The sequence below is a fragment of the Hemicordylus capensis genome, chromosome 2 (assembly GCF_027244095.1).
Source record: "Hemicordylus capensis ecotype Gifberg chromosome 2, rHemCap1.1.pri, whole genome shotgun sequence".
Lineage (NCBI taxonomy): Eukaryota > Metazoa > Chordata > Lepidosauria > Squamata > Cordylidae > Hemicordylus > Hemicordylus capensis.
In genome coordinates this window covers 244,913,789-244,936,794 of record NC_069658.1, presented here as the reverse complement: position 1 = coordinate 244,936,794, position 23,006 = coordinate 244,913,789, and the positions used below count along the sequence as shown (strand labels likewise).

Below are 23,006 nucleotides of genomic sequence, written 5' to 3'. Positions count from 1 at the left end.
GGGAATCTGGAGTCTGGACTGGTGAGTTTCCTTAGCGAGGGAGTGGAGCTGCAGGGAGGGAGCAACGGGTTCCAGTCGCAGCGCTAACTTAAAAGGAAGGTGTGTGTGGGAGAGGGCTGCAGTTTGGAAAAAACGGGGCTGGATAAAGAAAGAAACTTTGCCAAAAGAAGGGAGGTGGGGCTTGCTAACTGGGCAAAGAGGCACCTTTTACCGTGGTGATTCTCTTTATTTAGAAGGGAGAGAGTAACTGGCCCTATCCACCCCCAGCACAGTACTTCCAGTGACTGTTGTTGGTGTCTGTCTTATGTTTCTTTTAGATTGTGAGCCCTTTGGGGACAGGGATCCATCTTATTTATTTATTATTTCTCTATGTAAACCGCCCTGAGCCATTTTTGGAAGGGCGGTATAGAAATTGAATTATTATTATTATTATTTCTTGTTTACACAGTCAGACAGGTGTTATTGACTGGTTTGTTTTATCCAGACATCAAGTCCTTCCCAAGGACCTGGGATGCCAGAATTTTATTGTCAATTGTTATAGATATCGTCGCAGAATATAGGCTGTTCCCAGTAAAGCTGCTTTTTGTAATTGGCTGATGGTGATTTCTGTGGCCCCTATGGTGTTGAGGTGCTCTTCAAGGTCTTTTGGAACTGCACCCAGGGCGCCAATCACCACTGGGATTATTTGGGTCTTTTTCTGCCACAGCCTTTCAATTTCAATTTGTAGATCTTTGTATTTGGTGATTTTTTTCTATTTCTTTTTCTTCTATTCTGCTATCCCCGGGTATTGCTATGTCGATTATTTTGACTTGTTTTTCTTTCTTCTCGACTACAGTTCTATCTAGTGTATTGTGTGGCAGATGTTTGTCTGTTTATAGTCGGAAGTCCCATAATATTTTTACATCTTCATTTTCTTCAACTTTTTCAATTTTATGGTCTCACCAATGTTTGGCTACAGGTAGCTTGTATTTTTTGCAGATGTTCCAGTGTATCATCCCTGCTACCTTGTCATGCCTTTGTTTGTAGTCAGTCTGTGCGATCTTTTTACAACAGCTGATTAGGTGGTCCACTGTTTCATCTGCTTCTTTACAAAGGCGGCACTTGCTGTTTGTGGTGGATTTTTCGACTTTGGCTCTTATTGCATTTGTTCTTAGTGCCTGTTCTTGTGCAGCCAGTATTAAACCCTCTGTTTCTTTCTTCAAGTTGCCATTCTTAAGCCATTGCCAGGTCTTGGTGATGTCTGATTATTATTATTAATAATTAATAAATTATTATTATTATTATTATTATTATTATTATTATTATTATTATTATTATTATTGGTTGCCAGATTGGCTTGAGTGAAGACTGTGGGGCAGGAGAGCTGGGGTTGCCAGTTCTCCAGGACTGACCTGGAATCTCCAAGAATCTGCACTGCATCCCTTTCCAGGTGGCTTCTGAAGGCCATGCTGGATAGTTGAATGACATGAAATTGGGGGGAACTATTTCCTGTACTGAGCAGGGGCTGGACTAGAAGACCTCTAGAGCTCCCTCCAACTCTAAAGTTATATTATTCTATGGACAAAATATGGGGGGGGGGTGTGGATAACCAGAAATACCTCCATTCAGAGTTGGCAACCTAGAAGAGATAGACAAGCATTTGCAGAGAGCAGAAGGTATGACAGAGGGAGACCCGAAAGAAGAAAATGTGGGTGCAGCCTGACACCAGGGAGCCCCTTACAATCTACTGTGAAAACTGATAAAGTAACGACCCCGAAAAGGCCTTGGCTTGACTTGTCTGAAATGGGAAAATGTACTGGAGGCAAAGGAAGGGGGGGGAGCAAAGGAGTGAGGATGTCTTGAGGGGAAGTTACTACCTAACAGGCTGAAAACTGCAAGGCAATAGACAAAAAGATGTTTTTTGCTCAGCACATGTCTCAATGGGCATTAGCTTGTCTTGCTACTTCTGCTTTGCAAATATATAACATGAACTTTTTTTAAAAATGGTTTTATTAGTATTATAAGTAGAAATAGAAAAAATTACATCTCTGAGAGTCCAACAAAACCATACAAACAGATCTTATCCATTAACCCCCCACAAAAACCCATACATAAAAAAGATGCAATAATAGTAATTGTATATGTATATGTGTATGTATGTGAAAAGAAAGAAATATTGTTAATAACAAACCTAGCAAAATCTAATCCTAAATCTAACCTTCAATAAAGGACTTTGAACCTCTCAAGGAAAACTCCCCATGAACCAATTGATCGTCCAACAATTATGTAGTTTAAAGAAGCGAAAACCAATCCTACCATGACAAAAAAGATATAGATAATATAAGTAATTCAAGCACAGAACCAAACATCTGCAGTGTTCTGCAATAGATATTCCCATCCCAGCTCGCACGCTGAAATAGTATTAATAAATATTAATGATTAGCTTCTATATTCTTTAGGAGAGAAAGAAGGAGTGGAAAGAAAGGTGACCACACCCTAAAGAGGATTTGGGGGGCCCTGTGGGTTGTGGAGGCCCTGGACTTCGGCCCCAAAATCCAGGGGTAAGAGCGCCTCTGCCTACTCTTCCCCTCTCCCTCCAGCGACACAGTCTCCATTTGAATCCCCCATCCCAGGAATCCTGGTGTGTGTGTGTGTAGGTGGGGAGACATTAAATTAAATTAAAATTAAAACCACAATGTTTGCATGAGTTTCGATCAAAACACCTATGATGCAGTTTCTGTAGGTTTCATTTACGCACATTCAAGAATTGACCAATGGGTCGATATGCCAAAAGGGGTGACAAATTGGGTTATAGGTTATCCGTGGTGTGGATTCTTCTGACCAATCATTGTTCGGAAGAGTGGGGAAGCAAGGTTGTGAGGGTGACTCCGCAATTGAGCATAAGAGAGGGGCTGTTGAATGCTTTGAAAAGAAGAAGAGGAAGGAGTGCAAGAGGGGAGAGTGAAAGGCAAGAGGTTCAAACAGAGAAGCAACCACAACGTGTAACTGCGAGAAACAGGAAGAGGTATTATAAAAATAACAAACCTTTTGGTTTCTAACCATAAGGTGTGTGTGGGGGGGAAACTCTGTTAATTGACTGAGGTGTACTGATGGAATTTAGAATTGTCTCTTGCTTTTGTTTACTGAAAGCTGTCAGGATTTGAGTGAGAATAAATACTGTTCACTTTTTATTTCTTGTCTGTGTGCTTTCATGAGTCTTGGGGGAACAAAGCAAGCTAAGCATAAGGCAAATAACCTAGACTTCTGAGGACTTCTGAGTTTTCCATTCCCCACATGTGAAGGGAGAATTCCGAAGTAGCTAATTTCTTACAGCAGTTCCTTGAAGATAATGAGCTCAGAACTATGGTGCACTCCCTCCCTGATAACTTCTAGGCTTGACTACAGCAATGTGCTGTAGCAATGTGGGGCTGCCTTTGTATGGAAACTTCAGTTGGTCCAAAATGCGGCAGCTAACTTGGTCTCCAGAGTATCTCAGAGAGACCATATTATACCTGTCTTACAACAATTGCATCGGCTGCCAATAGGTTTCCAGGCCAAATACAAAGTGCTGGTAATTACCTTTAAATCTCTAAATGGCTTAGGAGGACTGGGTTACATGGGAGAGTGCCTTCTTCTGCCTGAGCCCCACTGCACATTACATCACATCTTTGGATGCCGTCAGCTCGTCTGGCGGTGACTTGGGAACGGGCCTTCTCTGTGGTTGCTCCTGGGCTATGAAATGTGTTCCCTCTAGATGTCTGTGGTTTAACATCTTTGATTGAGATTGAAATTGTGCCATTGAGTCAGTGTCGACTCCTAGCGTTCACATTCCATGTGATTTTCTTGGTAGGAGGGGTTGACCATTGCCTCCTCCCGCGCAGTATAGGAGCAGAGCAGTATTGCCTCCTCCCGCGCAGTATAGGAGCAGTATAAAAGCAGAGGGTGCTTTTCAGCACCTCCCTGCTGCCCAATATAGGTGACTGGAAATGTATTTACTAGGCACAGTTTGGGAAGCACTCCAGCGGGCATTTGAACTAACAGCCTCTTGCACTCTAGGCAAGCTGCTTCCCCGCTGCGCCACTGCAGCTGATTTACCAGCCTTTTAAAAAGCCCTTAAGACACATTACTTTAGCCAAGCTTGTTGGGGTCCCCCGGAGGGAGCTTTCCACACCTCCCAGCTAACCTGGCAAGGCTGACTCTTGTCTCCGGTTTTATTTATGTCAATCAATCAGAGGCAAGAAAGGAGATTCTTTTTTCAGTCACTTTATTCAGCTGAGCAAAGCGGACCGGGCTCCTCTCAAGCTCGCTGGCAAGAGAAAAGGCGCCCCAGAAAGTTTTACATTCAGTTTATATAGCCACGAGTAAACAACCTCACCCTACTTCCTTATTTCCAGATAGGTCCCCCCCCCTTAAAAGCAGTCTTATTGGTTACTTTAAACAAGCTATTCTTTTATACATCACATATCTCGTCAGGCTGTCCTTTTTGCAAGGTCCCCGCCCCATTTCCTTGTTCCTTCTCTTGCGGTTTCTAAGTTTGCACCTGTCAGCAGCTGTCAGCAGCTAATTGTCTGCTTGTGGTTTAGCATACGCAGAAAACAAAAATCCCCTTGGGGGGGGAGCCCTTCTCTGACCTTCCTTTGCCCTTGCAGGCTGTTTCTCTGTATCTGTCCCCTATAGTTGCAAGCAGCTTACAGAAGCAAGATGGCGCTGGTTATGCTAACTTGGCTTTCCCAGAACCCTTCAAGCTTTTAGTAATCTTTGCATGTTTTAAATTGTTTTAACACTTTGTCATATTTTGGGTTTTTTGTGTTCGTTGTTGTGAACCGCCTAGAGCCTTTGGAGTCAGGTGGTATATACATTAATACAATACAATAAAATATAAAATAAATTGTTTTTAAAAGACCATATAACCTGGCCCACCCGCATTTTGTGGTGCCCCCTGCCAGACATTTAAGCTGGCTACAGGCCCGCTGGGTGGCTCCACATTCCTCTTTCCTTACACAACAAACAGTTTCCCAAGAAACACAATTCAAACAGCCTCATGTAGGCCGACCCCAGAAAAGCCCATCCTCTATAATAAAGTGCCTGGGTGTGCGCCCATGTCCTCTGGTGTCTGCGCCCATGTCTCCCTTGGCCGTTCTGGGCATGCGCGGAGCGCATGCCCAGAACGGCCGAGGGAGAAACGGCCGCAGGCACCAGGCGGCCATGTTGGCCGGATGGCCGGCCCGGCTGTGGGAAGGCTGGAGGCGGCGGCGGCGGGACCGGACAGACTACGGGGAGGGCAGAGGCGGCAGCGGCGGGACAGGCTCAGCTGCGGGGAAAGCCGAGGCGGCAGTGGCTAGTCCGGCCCGGCCGCAGGGAGGGGAGAAACGGCGGCGGCGGGTCTGGCCTGACCGCAGGAAAGGGAAAGGCGGCAGCGGTGGGATCAGACCGGCCGCGGGGAGGGGAACTGCGGTAGCGGCGGGTCCGGCCCAGCTGCAGGGAAGGGAGAGGCGGCGGCGGTGGTGGGTCCGCCCGTTATTTTAATGGGCTTAAAAAAACTAGTGAGAAATAAAATGACAAGCATCTGTCAAACTGCTGGGCTCACTGGTCATTCTTTAAACTTTGATAAGCAAGCCATTTCTAATGTTTTCTACCTCAAAATCAGCATGGATCCTCCTCAAACTCATTTCTCCTGCACTGCCACGTTTTAAAATGAACTGTTTTCTAATTGTACGTCATAGCACATACTGCGTCTCTGATTTTTGTTTATGGCAGAATACAATTCATTTGACTGATCCTTACCATAGGGCCCTGGCTGTAGCCCTATCAGCTACGAAACTGCCTTCTGAGTCAAATGATTAGTCCATTGAGCTCAGAGTTGTCTAGGCTGATCTGCAGTGTTCAAAATTTAAAAAAAACCTTTATCTTCCAGTGTAGAACAAGGAGATCTTTCGACCTTCTTGGAATCTGTGTTGAGCACAAATAAAAGATGGGAGAGGAGGGCTCTTCTGGCCCCGGAGCAGGGAAAGGCCCAGATGTCACCCCAGCTGGGATCAATGGGGAATTCTGGGACAGGGCGGCACCAAAGATCCTGGGAGAAGACACCACCAGCTCAGATGTATCCCTCCCGCGCTTCAGGCAGTTGCACTATCAGGAGGCTGAGGGTCCTCGTGAGGTTTGCAGTCAGCTTCACTGCCTTTGCCATCAGTGGCTGAAACCAAAGCAACACGCCAAGAATCAGATCCTGGACCTGCTGGTCCTGGAGCAGCTACTGTCTTTCCTGCCCCCAGAGATGGAGAGCTGGGTCAGAGGATGTGAGCCGGAGAGCAGCTCCCAGGTGGTGGCCCTGGCCGAAGGTTTCCTCCTGAGCCAGGCAGAGGACAAGAAACAACAAGTGAGAGAGCCACTCAACCTGGGCAGAGAGGTTAATTTTCTGAAAAAAATTGAATTGGAGAACTTTATCGAAATGTTGCCAAGCAAGTTTGCATAAAATTGGCATTAATTTTCTTTCCACTGGAAATTTTGCTGTGCAAATGTTCCTGATGCCCTAAATAGATTGTGATCTCATTTCCATGCTGTACCTCAAAGGTTTTTCAAGTAGCTGAGTAGTTGAACTGAAATATATGGTGTGGTGTGGGTGGGAAATCCAATTTAAATCCTCAGTGGGGTTTGATTTTATACTGAAACAAATTCGAAGCTTCATATGGAAAGATATCATTTCAAATTAGTTACTGATTTATTAAGAAAACAATATCACACTCTCACTCTCTCTCTCACGCTTCCTAGAAGTTCTAGCCAGAAAAACATTAATTGCAACTTTGCCAAACTTGCTTAATATGGCATTGGCATCCACTGATTGTTACTAATGAATTTTATGAACTATAGATTGGCATCTGGACTAGCATTGGGTGTGTATAGCCATGCACATTCCATACTGGTGCACTTCCAGATTACCGCTGCATTGTCACCTGAGTGGGGGAAGGGATGGGTTTTTTTCCTTCTTATTTCCCCTTTCCCCCAGAGCATCACTAAATATGTCCCTGAGGACTGCATACTCCTGAGCGACATATTTAGGTGATGCACTATGAGCTTCAGAGTTTAGGCAAGATGGTGAAAATTGCCCATTCTGCTGCAAATCTGGATTTTGGCCAGTGAATGTTTAGAAATAAAGTTTTCCATGGGACAAGTAAATGATGGGACATTTTTTCATCCCCCATCTCTCTTGTTGGGAGTTGTAAAGGGCTGAAAGTGTGAGATATGATAGCTTAAAAGACATCCAAGAAAGCAACTTGGAAATAACTCAAGGGATGGCCACCCATCCCAATCCCTTTCCAGGTCTTTCCCTGCACCATTCCCTTTCTACACTCCATCCTCCCCTTTCGCTGCCTGAGAACTTCTCCTCTCTTTCAGATACAAGGAGTGTTCTCAGAAGCGGCCCCTGATTTTCCTGAGGCAGAAAAGACTCCATTGGACACCACCAGGCAGTGGATGCTTTCCAGGAGGAACTTGCAGAAGGTGGATGGAGGTGTCCCCTTGCAGGGTAAGGAGGGTTGTGTCGTATGTCCCCTTGGTCTCCCTCTCTCTCAAACATTCTCCCCCCGTCCCCCCCACCCGTGGTCTGCTTTGATAGTCACTTGAGCCCTTTTGAGGAAGATGCTTCTCTCTAGCCCCTTGCAAGATTTAAAAAATCTTTCATTTGAGCAGTTTAAGAATTTGTGCATCCAAACCTGCACTCTCAGAGATTGTGCAAAGGCATGCTTTCTTTATGGAATTTAAAAATAAAGCTGTACAAAAATACAACATTCATGTTAAGGATAAATCATTAGTGGAAAAGTGTCTTCCTTAGGCTGGCATATTTCCCATCAGATGTGTCTTCTGCATTGGCAATGCAAGAGGATGAGGAAAATATACCCACTCTCTTGTTATTTATTTATTTATTTATTTCATTTATAAATCACCCCATCCAGAGGCTCTGGGGGGTATACAACAACTTTTAAAAGACATAAACCCCACAATTAAAACAATGCAAAAAACAATATAAAACCAATTCAAAAATGATTAAAATTATTTTAAACCAATTAAAATACATTGAAAAACAGCAACACTTTACAAGCCTTGGAAGGCCAGGCCAAATAAATAGGTTTTTAGGGCTCTCTTAAAGGCTGACAGCGAGCCTAAACTGTGGATATCTGCTGGGAGTGCATTCCAAAGACCAGGAGCAGCTACAGAAAAGGCCCTGTTCCGTTGCCACCAGACGTACCGGTGGCAACCGGAGTCAGACCTCTCCAGATGACCTCAACGAGCAATGGGGGTCATACCGAAGAAGGCGCTCTCTAAGGTAACCCGGACCCAAGCCGTTCAGAGCTTTAAAGGTAATAACTAGCACTTTGTATTTGCCCAAACATATCGGCATCCAGTGCAGCTGTTTTAAGACAGGCATAATATGGTCTCTCCAGGTTGCCGCAGAGACCAATCTGGCTGCCGCATTTTGGACTAACTGAAGTTTCCAAACTACGTACAAAGGCAGCCCCACATAGAGCACATTGCAGTAGTCAAGCCGGGAGGTTACCACCTGATGCACCACTGTTTTGAGATTGTTCATTTCAAGGAATGGACACAGCTGTCGAATCAGCCGAAGCTGATAGAAAGCGCTCCTGGCCATAGCCTCCACCTGAGATACCAGGGTGAGGTCTGGATCCAAGAGCACTTCCAAGCTGCGTACCTGTTCCTTCTGGGGGAGTGTAACCCCATCCAGCACAGGAATATCTATCTCATCCCTTAAATTCCGATCCCCCACAATGAGCACCTCCGTCTTGCTTGGATTCAGCTTCAATTTGTTATCCCTCATCCAGCCCATTACTGCCTGTAGGCAGGCATTTAGGGAGTTAATGCCATTTCCTGATGATGATGATGATGATGATGATGATGATGATGATGATGATAAGGAGAAATAGATTTGGGTGTCATCAGCATACTGATAACACCCTGCACCATATCTCCTGATGACCTCACCCAGCGGTTTTGTGTAAATATTAAAAAGCATTGATGAAAAAATGCAGCCCTGAGGGACTCCATATAATAGCTCCCTGTTGCGGGACCCCTGTGGTTACTTGAAGGGAAGTCACTCTTTACCTACATCACCGAAATGTGCCCCTCTCTGTATTGTTTCTGGTCTCTGTACCAGTTTTCTGCAGTCGAAAGAGCTCAAGGGACGGCTAGGTAGGGATGTGCATGGAACCACGGAGGCATGGTCCGGCACTGGGGGGCATGTAGCTTTAAGGGGGGGTGGTAGTACTTCCCCCCCCCCACCGTTCTTTCCCCTCCGGCGCTGGTGCATTTAAAAATCTTCTTGGGGTGGCAGAGTTCCTCCCTGCTGCCCCTGCCCCCATCGTTGTCCTTCAAAGCCTTCAACGGAGTACAGCTAGTGGCATGCATGCGCCCTGCGCGGCGCGCGCACTCGTCTCCGCCGCTGGTGCGTGCGCTGCGTGATGTATGTCTTGCGCGCGTGCGCCAGCGGCGCAGACGAGCGCGCGCGCCGCACAGGGCGCATATGCACCGCTAGCTGTACTCCGTTGAAGGCTTTGAAGGACAACGACAGGGGCAGGGGCGGCAGGGAGGAACTCTGCCACCCCAAGAAGATTTTTAAACACACCAGCACCGGAGGGGGAAGAGCGGCGGGGGGGGGGGGCGGGGGGTTTAAGTACTACCACCTCCCCTTAAAGCTACATGCCCCCACCCTTCTGAACCTCCGGACCGCCGGACTTCCGAACCGGTTCGGAGGTCTTTTATATTGTGCCCAAACCGAACCATGCACACTCCTAAGGCTAGGAGCAGGCTGGTCCCTGGAGGCAAGGAGGTATTTGGCCAGGTGACTGAAAGGCTGCTAAGTTGTGTGACCCTCACCCTTACCAGAGTGATATTCAGGTGAAGGAGCCTCCTTGCTGCCACAGTCTCTAGTTTGTCTGGCATTTCTAGCCTTTACCTGCCTTTTCTGAAAGGAGAAGACCTGCAGGTGGGCTGGAATATCCAACCCCTCCCTACTGAGGCCTTTCCATGTCCCATGCCTCTTTTAACCTCTTGCCCTTTTCCTTTCTGGTATACTTGATGGAGCGAGGAGGCCATGTGAAATCCCTGCCCTGCTTTTGTGCTCAGACTCTCTCTTGTGTGGGAAGACACTTCTCTTCAGCCTCTCCCACAATTTAAAGATGTAGTGAGTTCTGACAGTTGTAGATTATACATGTCCAAATCTACATTTTGAATTGTGAACAAAGCCAATGTCAAGAGGTTTCCTTTTGTTCTGTACTCGATTCTCTCTATATCTTATTCATCTACATCTTCTTATCACTGTTGTGTCCTTTTAGGTACTGGGCTTAGGTTGGCAGTGCATTCTCAGCCATCTCTTCTTTCTGGTGGCGGTGAAGGAGCTTCACTACAAGCAGATCAGGTAGGGGAGGGATCACTGGGGAATGAGGATGGACACATCCCCCTGGAGCATCCCCCTGGAACATCCCCCTGGAGCTTTCCCAGACAGCAGACTTTACTGTGGATTTGTTGTGAGGCTTTACTGTGTGTTTGAGGCATATTGGATACTCAGATGGGGTATATAGGATACTCACCTTTTTTAAAAAGTGGGTTTTATTATCCCGAACATAAATCGGGCTAGGCTTAAATACGCAGAGAAAAACCCAAATTGTTTATGAAGTGCCCTCTGATATGTCGCACGGACTTTGGGGGTAAATCTGGCCGATATATGAATGCACACCCTCCATTCTGGTGGATATGTGAGCTAAAAGCCCTGTCTGGAAATGCTCCTGCAGTTAGAAGACTCTCTCCTTCCTCTGGCTGCTGACAAAGCTGTCTGCTAGGAAGACTGTGAAGGCCACTCTGAAGGCTTGCATCTTGCCAACTAGGTAAGGAGGCGCCTTTGAAGGTGTGACTACCCAAATTTAGAAGGGGACATCCCCTGCCCTTCTCACACCACCTCACCTGAATGACTCTTTTGGATTATGCTTAGGAGGGGAAGAACCATCATAGTATCTGCTAGGTAGTAAATGGTTTCTTTTCCTTGTTATTTCAGGTTCTGGTAACTTTTGAGGAGGTGGCTGTGTATTTCAGCAAGGAGGAGTGGGCTCTGCTGGATCTGGACCAAAGAACCCTGCACAGGGAAGTCATGAAGGAGAATTATGGGATTGTGGCCTCTCTGAGTAAGACTCCCTCTTTCCCTAGGTTCAAAAACATGTTTTTAAAATGTTTAAAAGAACCACCTCTAAAAGATCTAGTCCCATGTCGCTTTGTACTTGCATCTTCTTGTAGCTTTGCCAGAACCATCCTGGAAATCAGGTGGTTGCCCAATGTGGTACCCAGAAGGAAGATGAAATCCTAATAGTTGGCCACCAGTTAACCCTGGGTTGATGCTGCCATGAGCTCCCAGATGGACACAGCTAGGACTTCCCCTTCCGATTCCACAAAAGCCGCCCAGAGACATAAGTTTGGGCAGGGTATAAATCTGATAAATAAAAAAATAAAAAAAATAAATGGCGGATTGGATTTGTGGTTCTTCCATTGTTGGGAAATGTAACTGGAGTTTATTTATTGATCTGAGGCTCCTTTTTTATTCCAGGGTCTGACCAATTTTCTCTCTCCATTCCAGGGAGTGACAGGTGGGAGAGTGAGAATGAAGGAAAGTTCCACGGAGGATTGTTGGAAAGTACCCCATCTAAAAAGAGAGGACAACAGAGAAGGACAACTGAAGCAATACAGAAGAGGAGAAATGGATCTTGTGTTTCTCAGCGCAGTGACTTCCATGAAATTCTCACCCAAGAAAAAACAGAAAAGGAAGCCCGGAGAACTCTGTACTGTGCATATAGGAGGAGCTTCCGTTTTGATCCAAGCCCTCACTCTCAATGGAAAATGCACCCAGAGGAAAAACCTTACAAATGTTTGGAATGTGGGAAGACCTTCAGCTATAATGGAAATCTTAGAAAACACCAAAGAACCCATGCTAGGGAGTGTGGAAAGAGCTTTAGAGGGAAAACAAGTTTTACTACACGTCAAAGATCCCATACCAGGGAGAAATCATATGAATGTTTGGAGTGTGGTAAGAACTTTGCTCAGAGAGGAAAACTTACTATACATCAAAGAACTCACACTGGAGAGAAACCATATAAATGCTTGGAGTGTGGAAAGAGTTTCAGTGTGGGTGGAAAACTTATTGTTCATCAAAGAACCCACACTGGGGAGAAACCATATAAATGTTTGGACTGTGGAAAGGGCTTCTATGAGAGGTCAGATCTCACTATACATCAAAGAATCCACACAGGGGTGAAACCATACAAATGCTTTGAGTGTGGAAAGAGCTTTTACAAAAGTGGAAATCTTACTACACATCGCAAAATCCACAAAGGGGAGAAACCATATAAATGCTTGGACTGTGGAAAGAGTTTCAGTTCAAGCTCACACCTCATTTCCCATCAAAGAATTCACAGTGGGGAGAAACCATATCAGTGCTTGGAGTGTGGAAAAAACTTCACTCGAGCTGACTCCCTTGCTAAACATCAAAGGATTCACACTGGGGAGAAACCATATAAATGCTTGGCGTGTGGAAAGAGCTTCCATCGAGCTGACTGCCTTACTTCTCATCAAAGGATTCACACGGGGGAGAAACCATATAAATGCTTGGAGTGTGGGAAGAGTTTCAGTCAAAGCCCAACCCTCACTTTTCATCAAAGGATTCACAGTGGGGCAATATAAAAGCCTGAAACTTGGGGGGAAAGTCTCTTCACGTCAAAGAATACAATGAATTGTGTCATAAATGAATTCCAGCAATACAACCACATTAATTTACGGTGAAGGAAAATAGCTTAAACCCATTTAAAACTTCATTTTTAAATTTTTGCACGAGCCGTTTTGGGGTGCATTTGACCAGAGAAGGGTTTTGCTCATGAAAATTCTTGATTCATAGTCTTGAATGTATTGGAGTATTATGAAAAACATAATGACAAACAGATGGCGATGATTTTTCTGGATGCAGAGAAAGCCTTCGATAATGTTTCGTGGCAATTTATGTGGAGATTATTAGATGTAATGGGTGTTGGCAACAACTTTAGTAGGGCAATTAAGACAATTTATTCGGAGCAATATGCTAAGATTATTGTAAATGGGGAATTATCAGACAATTGTGAAATACAAAAAGGGACCAGACAAGGATGTCCACTTTCCCCATTGCTTTTCATATTGGTCCTAGAAGTGCTTTGTAGAAGTATTAGAGAAGATGATAAAATATATGGCCCTAAAATTGGGAAACAAGACTACAAGTTGAGAGCCTTTGCGGATGATGTTGTGCTTTTTTTAGAAAACCCAATGGACAAGATTGGAAGACTCTTGGAAAAAATACAACAATTTGGCCAGCTGGCTGGATTTTATATAAACAAGGCCAAAACTAAGGTTCTGACTAAAAATATGGATCAGAAGTCCAAGGATAGATTCTCTGAAATAAGTGAGCTGAAAGTGGAGAAGAAAATCAAATACTTGGGGGTCTGGCTAACAAATAATAATTCTTTGTTGTTTACAAATAATTATGTTAAAATATGGAATACAGTGAAAATTGATTTACAAAGATGGTCTAAAATGAATTTGTCTTTAATGGGAAGAATCTCAGTGGTGAAAATGAATGTCCTGCCTAAAATGTTATTTCTCTTTCAGACTATTCCTATAATCAATACTTCAACATGTTTTAAGCAATGGCAGAAGGATATAACTAAGTTTGTTTGGGAAGGGAAAAGACCAAGAATTAATTTTAAGAATTTAACAGATGCAAAGGAAAGAGGTGGTCTTACCTTACTGGACTTAAGGTTGTATTTCGATGCTGTTTGTTTAACGTGGCTAAAAGAATGGATAACATTAAGAAACCCTAGAATACTTGACTTGGAAGGATTTGATAGAAGGTTTGGATGGCATGCATATCTGTGGTATGAAAAAAGTAAAATACATAGAGATTTTTTGAACCATTATGTGAGAAGGAGTTTAATGAGGGTGTGGCTAAAATATAAAAATGGTTGGAACCTAAAACTCCGTTATGGGTATCTCCAATTGAAGCTTTATCACGTAAAGAAGTAAATATGCAACTGCATTGGGGTACCTATAGGGATTTGCTATATTTTCAGGACAAGGATTGTAAGTTAAAAAGTTTAACTGAAGTACAAAATTTGGTCAGAGATTGGTTTCAGTACCATCAGTTAAATGAGTTATACAAGAAGGATTTTAAAGTTGGATTTGAAGATCAGATTTTGAAATTTGAGAAGGAATTATGTGAAAATGATGAAAAATTAGTTTCTAAAATGTATAAACTTTTACTTCTGGAGGAGACAAGAGAGGAAGTGGTTAAAACGACAATGGTAAAGTGGGCTCAAGATGTGGGGCGTAATATAGAAATGGCAGCCTGGGGAAAATTATGGAAAAATGATTTAAAATTTACTGCATGTTGTACTTTAAAAGAAAATTATTATAAAATGATGTATAGATGGTATCTGACACCAAAAAAATTGGCATTAATGTATAAAAATGTTTCAAACAAATGTTGGAAGTGTGGACATTCTGAAGGTACTTTTTTCATATGTGGTGGACATGTGGGAAGGCTAAAGCCTATTGGGATATGATATATAACGAATTAAAGAAAATATTTAAAATGACATTTCCTAAGAAGCCAGAATCCTTCCTGCTGGGAATAACACAAGGTGTAATTTCTACAACTAATTTAACATTTTAAATGTACGCTTCTACGGCGGCCAGAATAATCTATGCACAGAAATGGAAGAGTAATGAACTGCCTTCAAAAGAAGATTGGCTGATAAAAATTTTGGAATATGCGGAGATGGCAAAACTTACAACATTGATAAGAAACCCAAACTTAGAATGTTTTAAAGATTGGAAACCATTTTTGTTGTATCTAAAGAACTATTTTCCTACTATGGACTTTACAGCAGGGTTTGAAATTTAGTAAAAATTGCAGGTTGGGTAGACTAACTGTGTTTGTAAGGGTTTAAATTTATGTTTTGAATTATAATTATAGTGTTGGGGTCAGCCGTTAGGCTGTAGGCTTATGCCTTCCAGCTATCTGGTAGGCTGGCTCCTGTCTCTGTATCTTATAGAAATTCAAATTGACAGAGGCAGGAAATGAGATAGATTCTCAGTCAGTTTATTTAGCCAAATAAAGCGGACTGGGGCTCCTCTCAAGCTCGCAGGCAAGAGAAAGGAGAGCACCGGGAAAGTTCTACAAGCAGTTTTTATAGACCCCAGTAAACAAACTCACCCACCTCCCTGTTTCCATGAAAATCCCCCACCCCTGCCTTAAAAGCATTCTTATTTGTCACCTTAAACAAGCTATCTAATTTCCTATACATTACATCAATCATCAGATGAAAGCCCCTTGTCAAAAGGCCTCACCCACTTCCCCCTTGTTCCTTCTCTTGCGGTTTCTAGTTTCTCATCTATCAGCAATTTAACAGTAGCTCGTTGCGGTTTTGCATACAGAAAAACAAAAGATTAAATTCCCCTCATACATGGCAAGAACTCTTGACCTTTTGCAAGCTGCTAACAAAGCTGTTTCTCTGTCTCTGTGTTTTCCCCTCAAGCTTGCAAAGCAGGTAGTACAGAAGCGAATATGGTGCTGGTTATGCTAACTTAGCTTTTGCAGACCCCCCAGCTTTTTCAGACCCCATTAATAGCAAGGGTAAATCTTATAGCTGATGATTCACGAAGAGATGTGTGCGGGAAGTCCACTTTTGTTTATTTGTTAATGATAATATTACTATTGTTAAAATCAATAAAAATTGAATTTGAAAAAAAATAATTCTTGATTCACTGTACATTTCATCCAGCCTCCTTCCCTTTTAAAGTGAACCAGAGGAGCAATATATCCATTGACCACCACCACCACCACCACCCGCCACCCATTTAGTTAAACTTGAGATGCATTATGCTTAGGACTTTCTGCAAGGAAAGTCCACATCTTCACCCCTTTTTCTCCAAAATAAAATGTGTGAACCCTTCTCCCATTACAGGGTGTCAGAACAATGCTGTGTTTAGAACTTGCAGAATTAGCCTAGAGCGTATTTTGGAGCAAGGACCAGTAACCTGGGTTCTGTGCCAGTATCAACTGGGACTGGAAATCTCATAGAAAAACCATTACAAGTGCAAAGCTGAGGGAACAGGAGAAGGAGTATTCAAATAATGAAGGAATTCTCAGTAAGAATGACACCTACTGTCTTCAGAATCTAGTAATGCAGATTAGAAGTATTTACTCTGCTTTGAAGTATTATAGCCTATTCTATGCTTGGGTGACTTTGTGCCATAATTAGAGATTAAGGAAGCATGTAAGTAATGTTAGGGAACAATCATCACCAGAGAGAGAGTATGAGTGTACTTGATAATAGAAGAACAAGCAGCAGACATGAAAATGGTGCATGATCAGCTATGGAGCATGTTATGGGCACTGTGATGGGGTGGGGGAAAGAAAGAGATACAGGCCGGGAACCCTTTATCTGGACTCCCGAAAACTGGAAAGCTCCGAAATCTGGACACCACGCTGAGAGGGGGGAAAATATGCTTGTAGCTTCAACCTCTCTCACACACAAAAAACTTCAGCCCCCAAACCATTCCCGGCCCCAACTCAGCAGCTAACAGAGTATATACAGTACTGTATAACAAAGCAGCAAAAAGCCCGCAATGTAGAATTATGCTAGCTTTGTGATAGTAGCGATGCATAACGTACTTGGCTAACTCACAAGTTATAAAGATGCAGAAACAAGAAACAATATATTAATGTGTAATATTGAAATAACTGGCTGAACCGCAAGCTTTCAATAATCTGGAAGATAAGAAACAATATATCAATTTGTACTAGCTCTTTTCTGTAACCCAATGAGCCATGTGATCTTGACAAATTGACAAATTAGTATGCTTAGGTAGTGCTTACGAACGAACGGTATGTATGGAGGAACGCATGAGTGAGCAACATCAAGTATGCCCCTAGCCCCACTCCCTCTCTAACACAGACAATGTTTGGAAAGAAGCCAAGGGCCTGAAGAATCGGTGAAATCCAGGGAGGACTGCCAGAGACATTGTAAAGGAGAAAGAACTGGGAAAGACAGGATGAGTACGTCTTGTAATCACAGAGATGAAAGTGGACTGCAAATGTACCAACCAGAGTGGAAACTTCCCTTTATAAGTCAGGCAGGAAACCAGAAGACCCCTGAGAATCACCACCACCCCAAGTGAGGCGTCTATGCTTCTTCCAATACCCCTTTCAAAGACTGATCATCTTTGGAGTGGGGCTAGGTGAGTGTGTGTGTGTGTGTGTGTGTGTGTGTGTGTGTGTGTGTATGAATTAGAAGCTAGCTTGCTGTTTAACTGACTATAATAAACATGAATTATTGATTGACTAAAACCAGCTGGTGTCTTTGTCCGTTTCCTGGGGCTACCTTGTTGTTGGGCCGTGCAGTGCTAAAGGACTTAGAGTGAATAGAGGTCCTACAGCAACACACAGAGAGAACATTATGGCAGCTCTGTAGGCTGGGAAGCGTTGTGGCCAGGATTGGGCGGGACTTGCAGTTTGCAGGAGCAATTGCTTACAGCCCCTAAACTCACTGTTGTTGCTTCTTCAGCTCATTAGCTCCCTTTTTAGTTCTTCCCCTCAGGCTTTGCTATCTGCCTTTTGTTTCCTGCCTCTCAAGCACTGCCACTCACACGCTCCTCAAGCCGCTCTGAGAGAGGGGAAGGAGGGAAGGAGCTTGGCGGGAAGGTTATTTTCATCTGAGTTTCATTTCCACCTAAAATGCCATGTTTGAGTAAATTCAATGCTATTTGATTATATACTTTAAAATAAAACATTTTTTTAAAAAAACCAGTAACCTTTCATGCCCAAGATATCTCATTTATGAAAATATTCCAAAATCCGGAACACCTCTGGTCCCAAGCAGTCTGGATAAAGGATTCTCGACCTGTAGTATAATTTGGATTGGTTGGGAAGGTCACTGCACTAGTCAGTGTACACTGTAAAAGAGGGACTCTTAGGGACCCAAGAAAAGAATCATCTGTGAGATGCACCCATTGCTTGAGTGAAGAATGCCACTCTAACCCTCCAGCAAGAATGAACCCTGACGTTTGCACTGTCTGGCCAACACTGTAGTAGAAGGCAGCCAAGTGTAGACTGTAAAATTATCTGCAGAATAGGGCTAAGTTGATAGGTTTAGAGATTATGCTACAGCATTTTCATTGTGCAGGGGCATCGGAAGCTGCCAGTGGCTGGAGTACAAACCCCTGCCGGGGGGCCCTGGCAGGCACGGGCGGAGCCACCATTGGGCGAATGGGTTCAAAGAACCCAGGCCGCCACCAATCAGGGACTGCGTGTGTGGCCCCAGGCACGCCCCCCACATCTGATGTTATTTCGATCCCAAACGGGGCCGCGCAGCCCTGTTTGGAGCCAAAATTGGCCCACATTGCATTGGAAGTGCAGCCAGAGTGACTCTCAGTGCCTTAAAGCCAAGGAGAGCCGCTCCTGGTCTCGCTGCCAATGCAGCGGGGCCGATCGATCTCCCTCCCAAACAGGGCCACGTGGCCCCATTTAGGAGAGAGATCAGCTCGTGCTGCATTGGCAGCGTGGCCGGAACTGCTCTCCCTGGGAGAGTCGCTCCGGCCCACACTGCCCAATGCAGCGCGAGCCAATCTCCTTTCCAAACGGGGCTGCGTGGCCCCATTTGGAAGGGAGACCATGACCCCCGCGTCTGGTGGCAGACACAGGGGTGTGGCTAGCCAGGCCCCACATCTGATGTCAGATGTGGGGGGCGGGGCCAGGCAGCCATGGCAGCAGCCGCACACAGGCCTCGCTCCGCTCCTGCTTGCAGGGGTTGACTATTTTAAATAGGCATGCATGCTAGTGTGTGCCTAACCACACCCCCTGTGTTTGATGTTTGTGTAGGGGGCGTGGCCACTATAGAGCATGGGGCCACTCAGCCTTGTTTTTCAGTGCTACTCAGCCAGCCCTGTGTCCCAGCCTCTGCCTTGTGAAACAGAGAAAGTTGCTCCCCGACAGCCTAGAACACAGTGCTGGCTAAAAAGCCTGGCAAATGGAGCTGAGCGACCCCATTTTTGATACTGGCCACGCCCCCTGCATCAACATCAGAAGCAGGGGTGTGGCTAGGTGCTGCAGAGCAGCCCCAGGAAAACAGCGGCTCATATTCTTTGAACACATCTGCACAATGGTGATGGGAACATAGGAGATTGCCTTATAGCAAGTCAGACAATTCATCCATTTATAGCTTGTTACTGTCTACCCAGACTAGCAGCGGCTTCTCCAAGGTTGCAGGCAGAAGTCTTTCTCAGCCCTATCTTGGAGATGCTGCCAGGGAGGGAACTTGGAGCCTTCTGCACGCAAGCATGCAGATGCTCTTCCTCGAGCTGCCCCTTTCCCTAAGGGGAATATCTTACAGTGCTGGCACTTGTAGTCTCCCATTCAAATACAAACCAGGGTGGAGCCTGCTTAGCAAAGGGGACAATTCATGCTTGCTACCCCAAGATCAGCTTGGCTCCTCCCTTGTGTGTGTGTGTGTGTGTGTGTGGGTGGGTTAATAAACAAGGCTTTAAAAAACAAAAAACTCGCAACGAGACACAAAATGTGAAGTTCAATTTTTTTTAAGTGCAGTTCTGAAAAAGCATTTGTGCAATTCAAAAATCCAAGTCCTTCAAAAGTGAGTGATAACAATGAGAGAGGTCAAGTGTGTTGGGAATTCTCTCTGGTAAGAGATACCCTTCTATTGCAGCAGTGCACAGAGGCACAGCACAGTGGAGTTTGCCTAGGCATGCGTGTATGCTGAGAGTAAAATAACTTGGAGCCAGTTCATAGTTTCAAATCAATATAAGGAGTCTTTATTAGTGAACTCCATTCTAGATAGGAAAGTGGAGAGATAGTATCTCTAGTCTATCTATCTAGCTGGATGCAGAGGGATTCTGCATCTCTGCACACACGGTGCAGGGAGAGAGGGGTGTGGGTGTTGCAAGGGAGAAGAAAGGGAAAGAAGGAAGAGGAAGTGGCAGGAAGTAAGTAAGTCTCTAAGAGTAGCAATCTACATACCAAAGGGATAGTGTCAGAGCAGTAGAGAGGAGGAATGACCAATGCCTTGACTCCTCTAGCCCTCTGACTCACTAGTCTGTCCCCCCTCTGTCACTGAGGCATGAGCCAGCGCAGAGTCCTTCACTTCCAACAAAGTGAGTAGTCCAGGCTGCTCTAGAACCCAGCCCCTGATCAAGTGTCTCCATTTCTCTTCCCTCTGCCCAAGAAGTTCCCAGCAGACTCCACTGCTGCTTCCAGAGTCTCCCTCAGTGACCATTACCCTCTTCTGCAATAGTGCTGTCAAATTCTCAGTTCTGAGGATTTTTCTCCCACTCTGTGTACGTTTCTAAATGTTATTGAATGTGACCCTGGGCAACAAAAAATGTGTGCACAGACAAGAAAGATGTACAGATGTGTGTTGTAGCAGCGCATGCTATGTGTGTGAACGTACCATCGTACCATGAAGTTTCCCTTAAAAAAAAAAAAAGCTTTGTTGTAAGAAACTAAGAATTGTAATAGAGAATTCAGCTATGACATTGACATATTAACTCACAAGAATGTAAGAGAGCCAGCGTGGTGTAGTGGTTAGAATGCTGGACTAGGACCGGGGAGACCTGAGTTCAAATCCCCATTCAGCCATGAGACTTGCTGGGTGACTCTGGGCCAGTCACTTCTCTCTCAGCCTAACCTACTTCACAGGGTTGTTGTGAAAGAGAAACTCAAGTATGTAGTACACCGCTCTGGTCTCCTTGGAGGAAGAGCGGGATATAAATGTTAATAATAATAATAATAATAATAATAATTAATTAAGAATATAAAATAAGTATATTTATGCAAATATGCATTACCAGAAACATTTCAACACACAACATATTCCCATCCCACATATTTCCCCAATCCCCATTCTGTCCCTAAAGCAGGTCACAATCACACTCTGCTCCCTGGTGCAGCAGAGGCCGGTGGTACAACGTGGCAACCACACCACTCAGGACAGAGAGGATTTGGGGGCCCCCATTGGATATGGAGGCCCTGGACTTCGGCCCCAAAGTCCAGGGGTAAGAGCGCCTCTGGCTGTGTTTAGGGAGAAGAAATCCCTGGTCTTGTGCTGTGCCTAACTATTTTGGGGTGAAAAACCAGATTGTGTTAATCAGTTAAAACTGTGCTGTGCTGCCCCAACAACATCACGGGTTTGGTAAGCATGCATTCCCACTTCCTTCCCACTTCTTCTTCTCTTAATGAATACCTAATGTTTCTTCATTTATCCAGAAAGCTCACAAGTCCTTGACAATTAGGACTGCTTGCCATGTTTCTTGGAAAGAGTTCCTGAACACAAAAGTGAAGGCGCACATTTTAAAGCACAACTTTTTGGAGTGGAAAGAATGCTCAATCACTGGCTGTTTTGCACATTTTTATAGTGGAACATAGGAAGCCACCTTATACTGAGTCAGACCATTGGTCTATCTCGCTCAGTATTGTCTGCACAGACTGGCAGCGGCTTCTCCCAGGTTACAGGCAGGAGTCTCTTAGCCCTGTCTTGGAGATGCCAAAGAGGGAACTTGGAACCTTCTGCATGCAAGCATGCAGGTGCTCTCCTTAGAACAGCCCTGTCCCCAAGGGGGAATATCTTACAGTGCTCACATGTACTCTCCCATTCAAATGCAAATGAGGGCAGACTCTGCTTAGCAAAGGGTAAAATTTATGCTTGCTACCACAAGACCAACTCTCCTCCTGTTCTTTGTACAGGAGAGGGGTAGGAGTGTTTCACCTCAATAAACAGAAAGACATGTACAAAAATAAATATGAAAATAAATATGACTGTAACACAAGTACAGGCGAGTACGGCATGGAACATGCACTGTGTAGAATAGCAAATGACTGTTTACACACAGTTGAACTTGGAACCTTTACATTTTCTTTTTCTTTGTCCCCTATTGTTCCCTTCAGATGATCTTTTGATTTGTGGCCACTTGAGGGGAAAGGGTTTACTCACTGAGTCATAGTTATATAAAGAGAGCCAACCCAGTCAGTAGCACTGGTGCCAGAGAAAGGTAAGAATATGGGACTTGTATATTGACAGTAGGGATGTGCATGTGTATTTGTGTTCAGTTCCAAGCTCAGAACGGAATGCAAATCCCTGGAATGTTCCATTGGAACAACCGGATGAGCCAGTTGTTGTGATGGAATGAGCTCAGAATGTTCCGAGTGATCCGAGTTCCATTTTGGAGTTGTGTTTTCTCCTTGCTGACCTGTTTTTGCACTGGCTGCCAACTGACTTGCAATCTCCGTGCTTCTTGGTTAGCTTGTTATCATACAAGCTGCTGCTGAATGCCAGGTCAGTTAATACTAAAACATCTCTCATCCACGATCTGATTGTGGATGAGCCTGCTGACCTGGTATGTGTGACGGAGACCTGGTTGGATGAGCTGGGCGGGGTTGGTCTCTCTCAGCTCTGTCCTCCAGGTTTCCTGAGTGTGCAGCAGCCCCGCCTGGAGGGTCGGGGAGGGGGCGCTGCGATCATCTATCAAGAGACCCTCCCCATTTCCAGGTCAGGCAATCTCGGAATTTCGAGTGTTTGTCCTTGAGGGTGGGCCTCCGAGATAGGCTGGAGATTCTGTTGGTGTACCAACCACCCTGCTGCACTTCAGTCTCCCTCCCTGAGCTGGCGGGGGTGATCTCGGAGGTGGCCTTGGGTTCTCCCAAGCTTATTGTCTTGGGGGATTTAAATGTCCACGCTGAGGCCCCCCTAGTGGGTGTGGCTCAGGATTTCATGGCCTCCATGGCAACCACGGGCCTGTCTCAATTGGTATCGGGGCCTACCCACATGGCAGGACATACTCTGGATCTGGTTTTTGCCGACCGGGGAATAAATGATCTAGAGGTGGGGGAGTTTGAGATAACTCCCTTGTCATGGACAGATCATCATCTGGTGGGGTTTAGTTTG

General features: G+C 44.8%; 1 protein-coding gene across 1 annotated transcript in view; it reads left to right on the top strand.

The window, feature by feature from the left end:
- Nucleotides 1–23,006, top strand: part of LOC128343916 (zinc finger protein 616-like) — a 49,834-nt gene continuing 26,828 nt past the window's right edge. Inside the window, exons 1-5 of the mRNA XM_053293347.1 lie at nt 1–21; nt 7,372–7,501; nt 10,323–10,405; nt 11,039–11,165; nt 11,612–12,697. Of these exons, the coding sequence (XP_053149322.1) occupies nt 7,450–7,501; nt 10,323–10,405; nt 11,039–11,165; nt 11,612–12,697 (1,348 nt within the window). The 5' untranslated portion in view covers nt 1–21; nt 7,372–7,449. The remainder of the gene's footprint in view (nt 22–7,371; nt 7,502–10,322; nt 10,406–11,038; nt 11,166–11,611; nt 12,698–23,006) is intronic.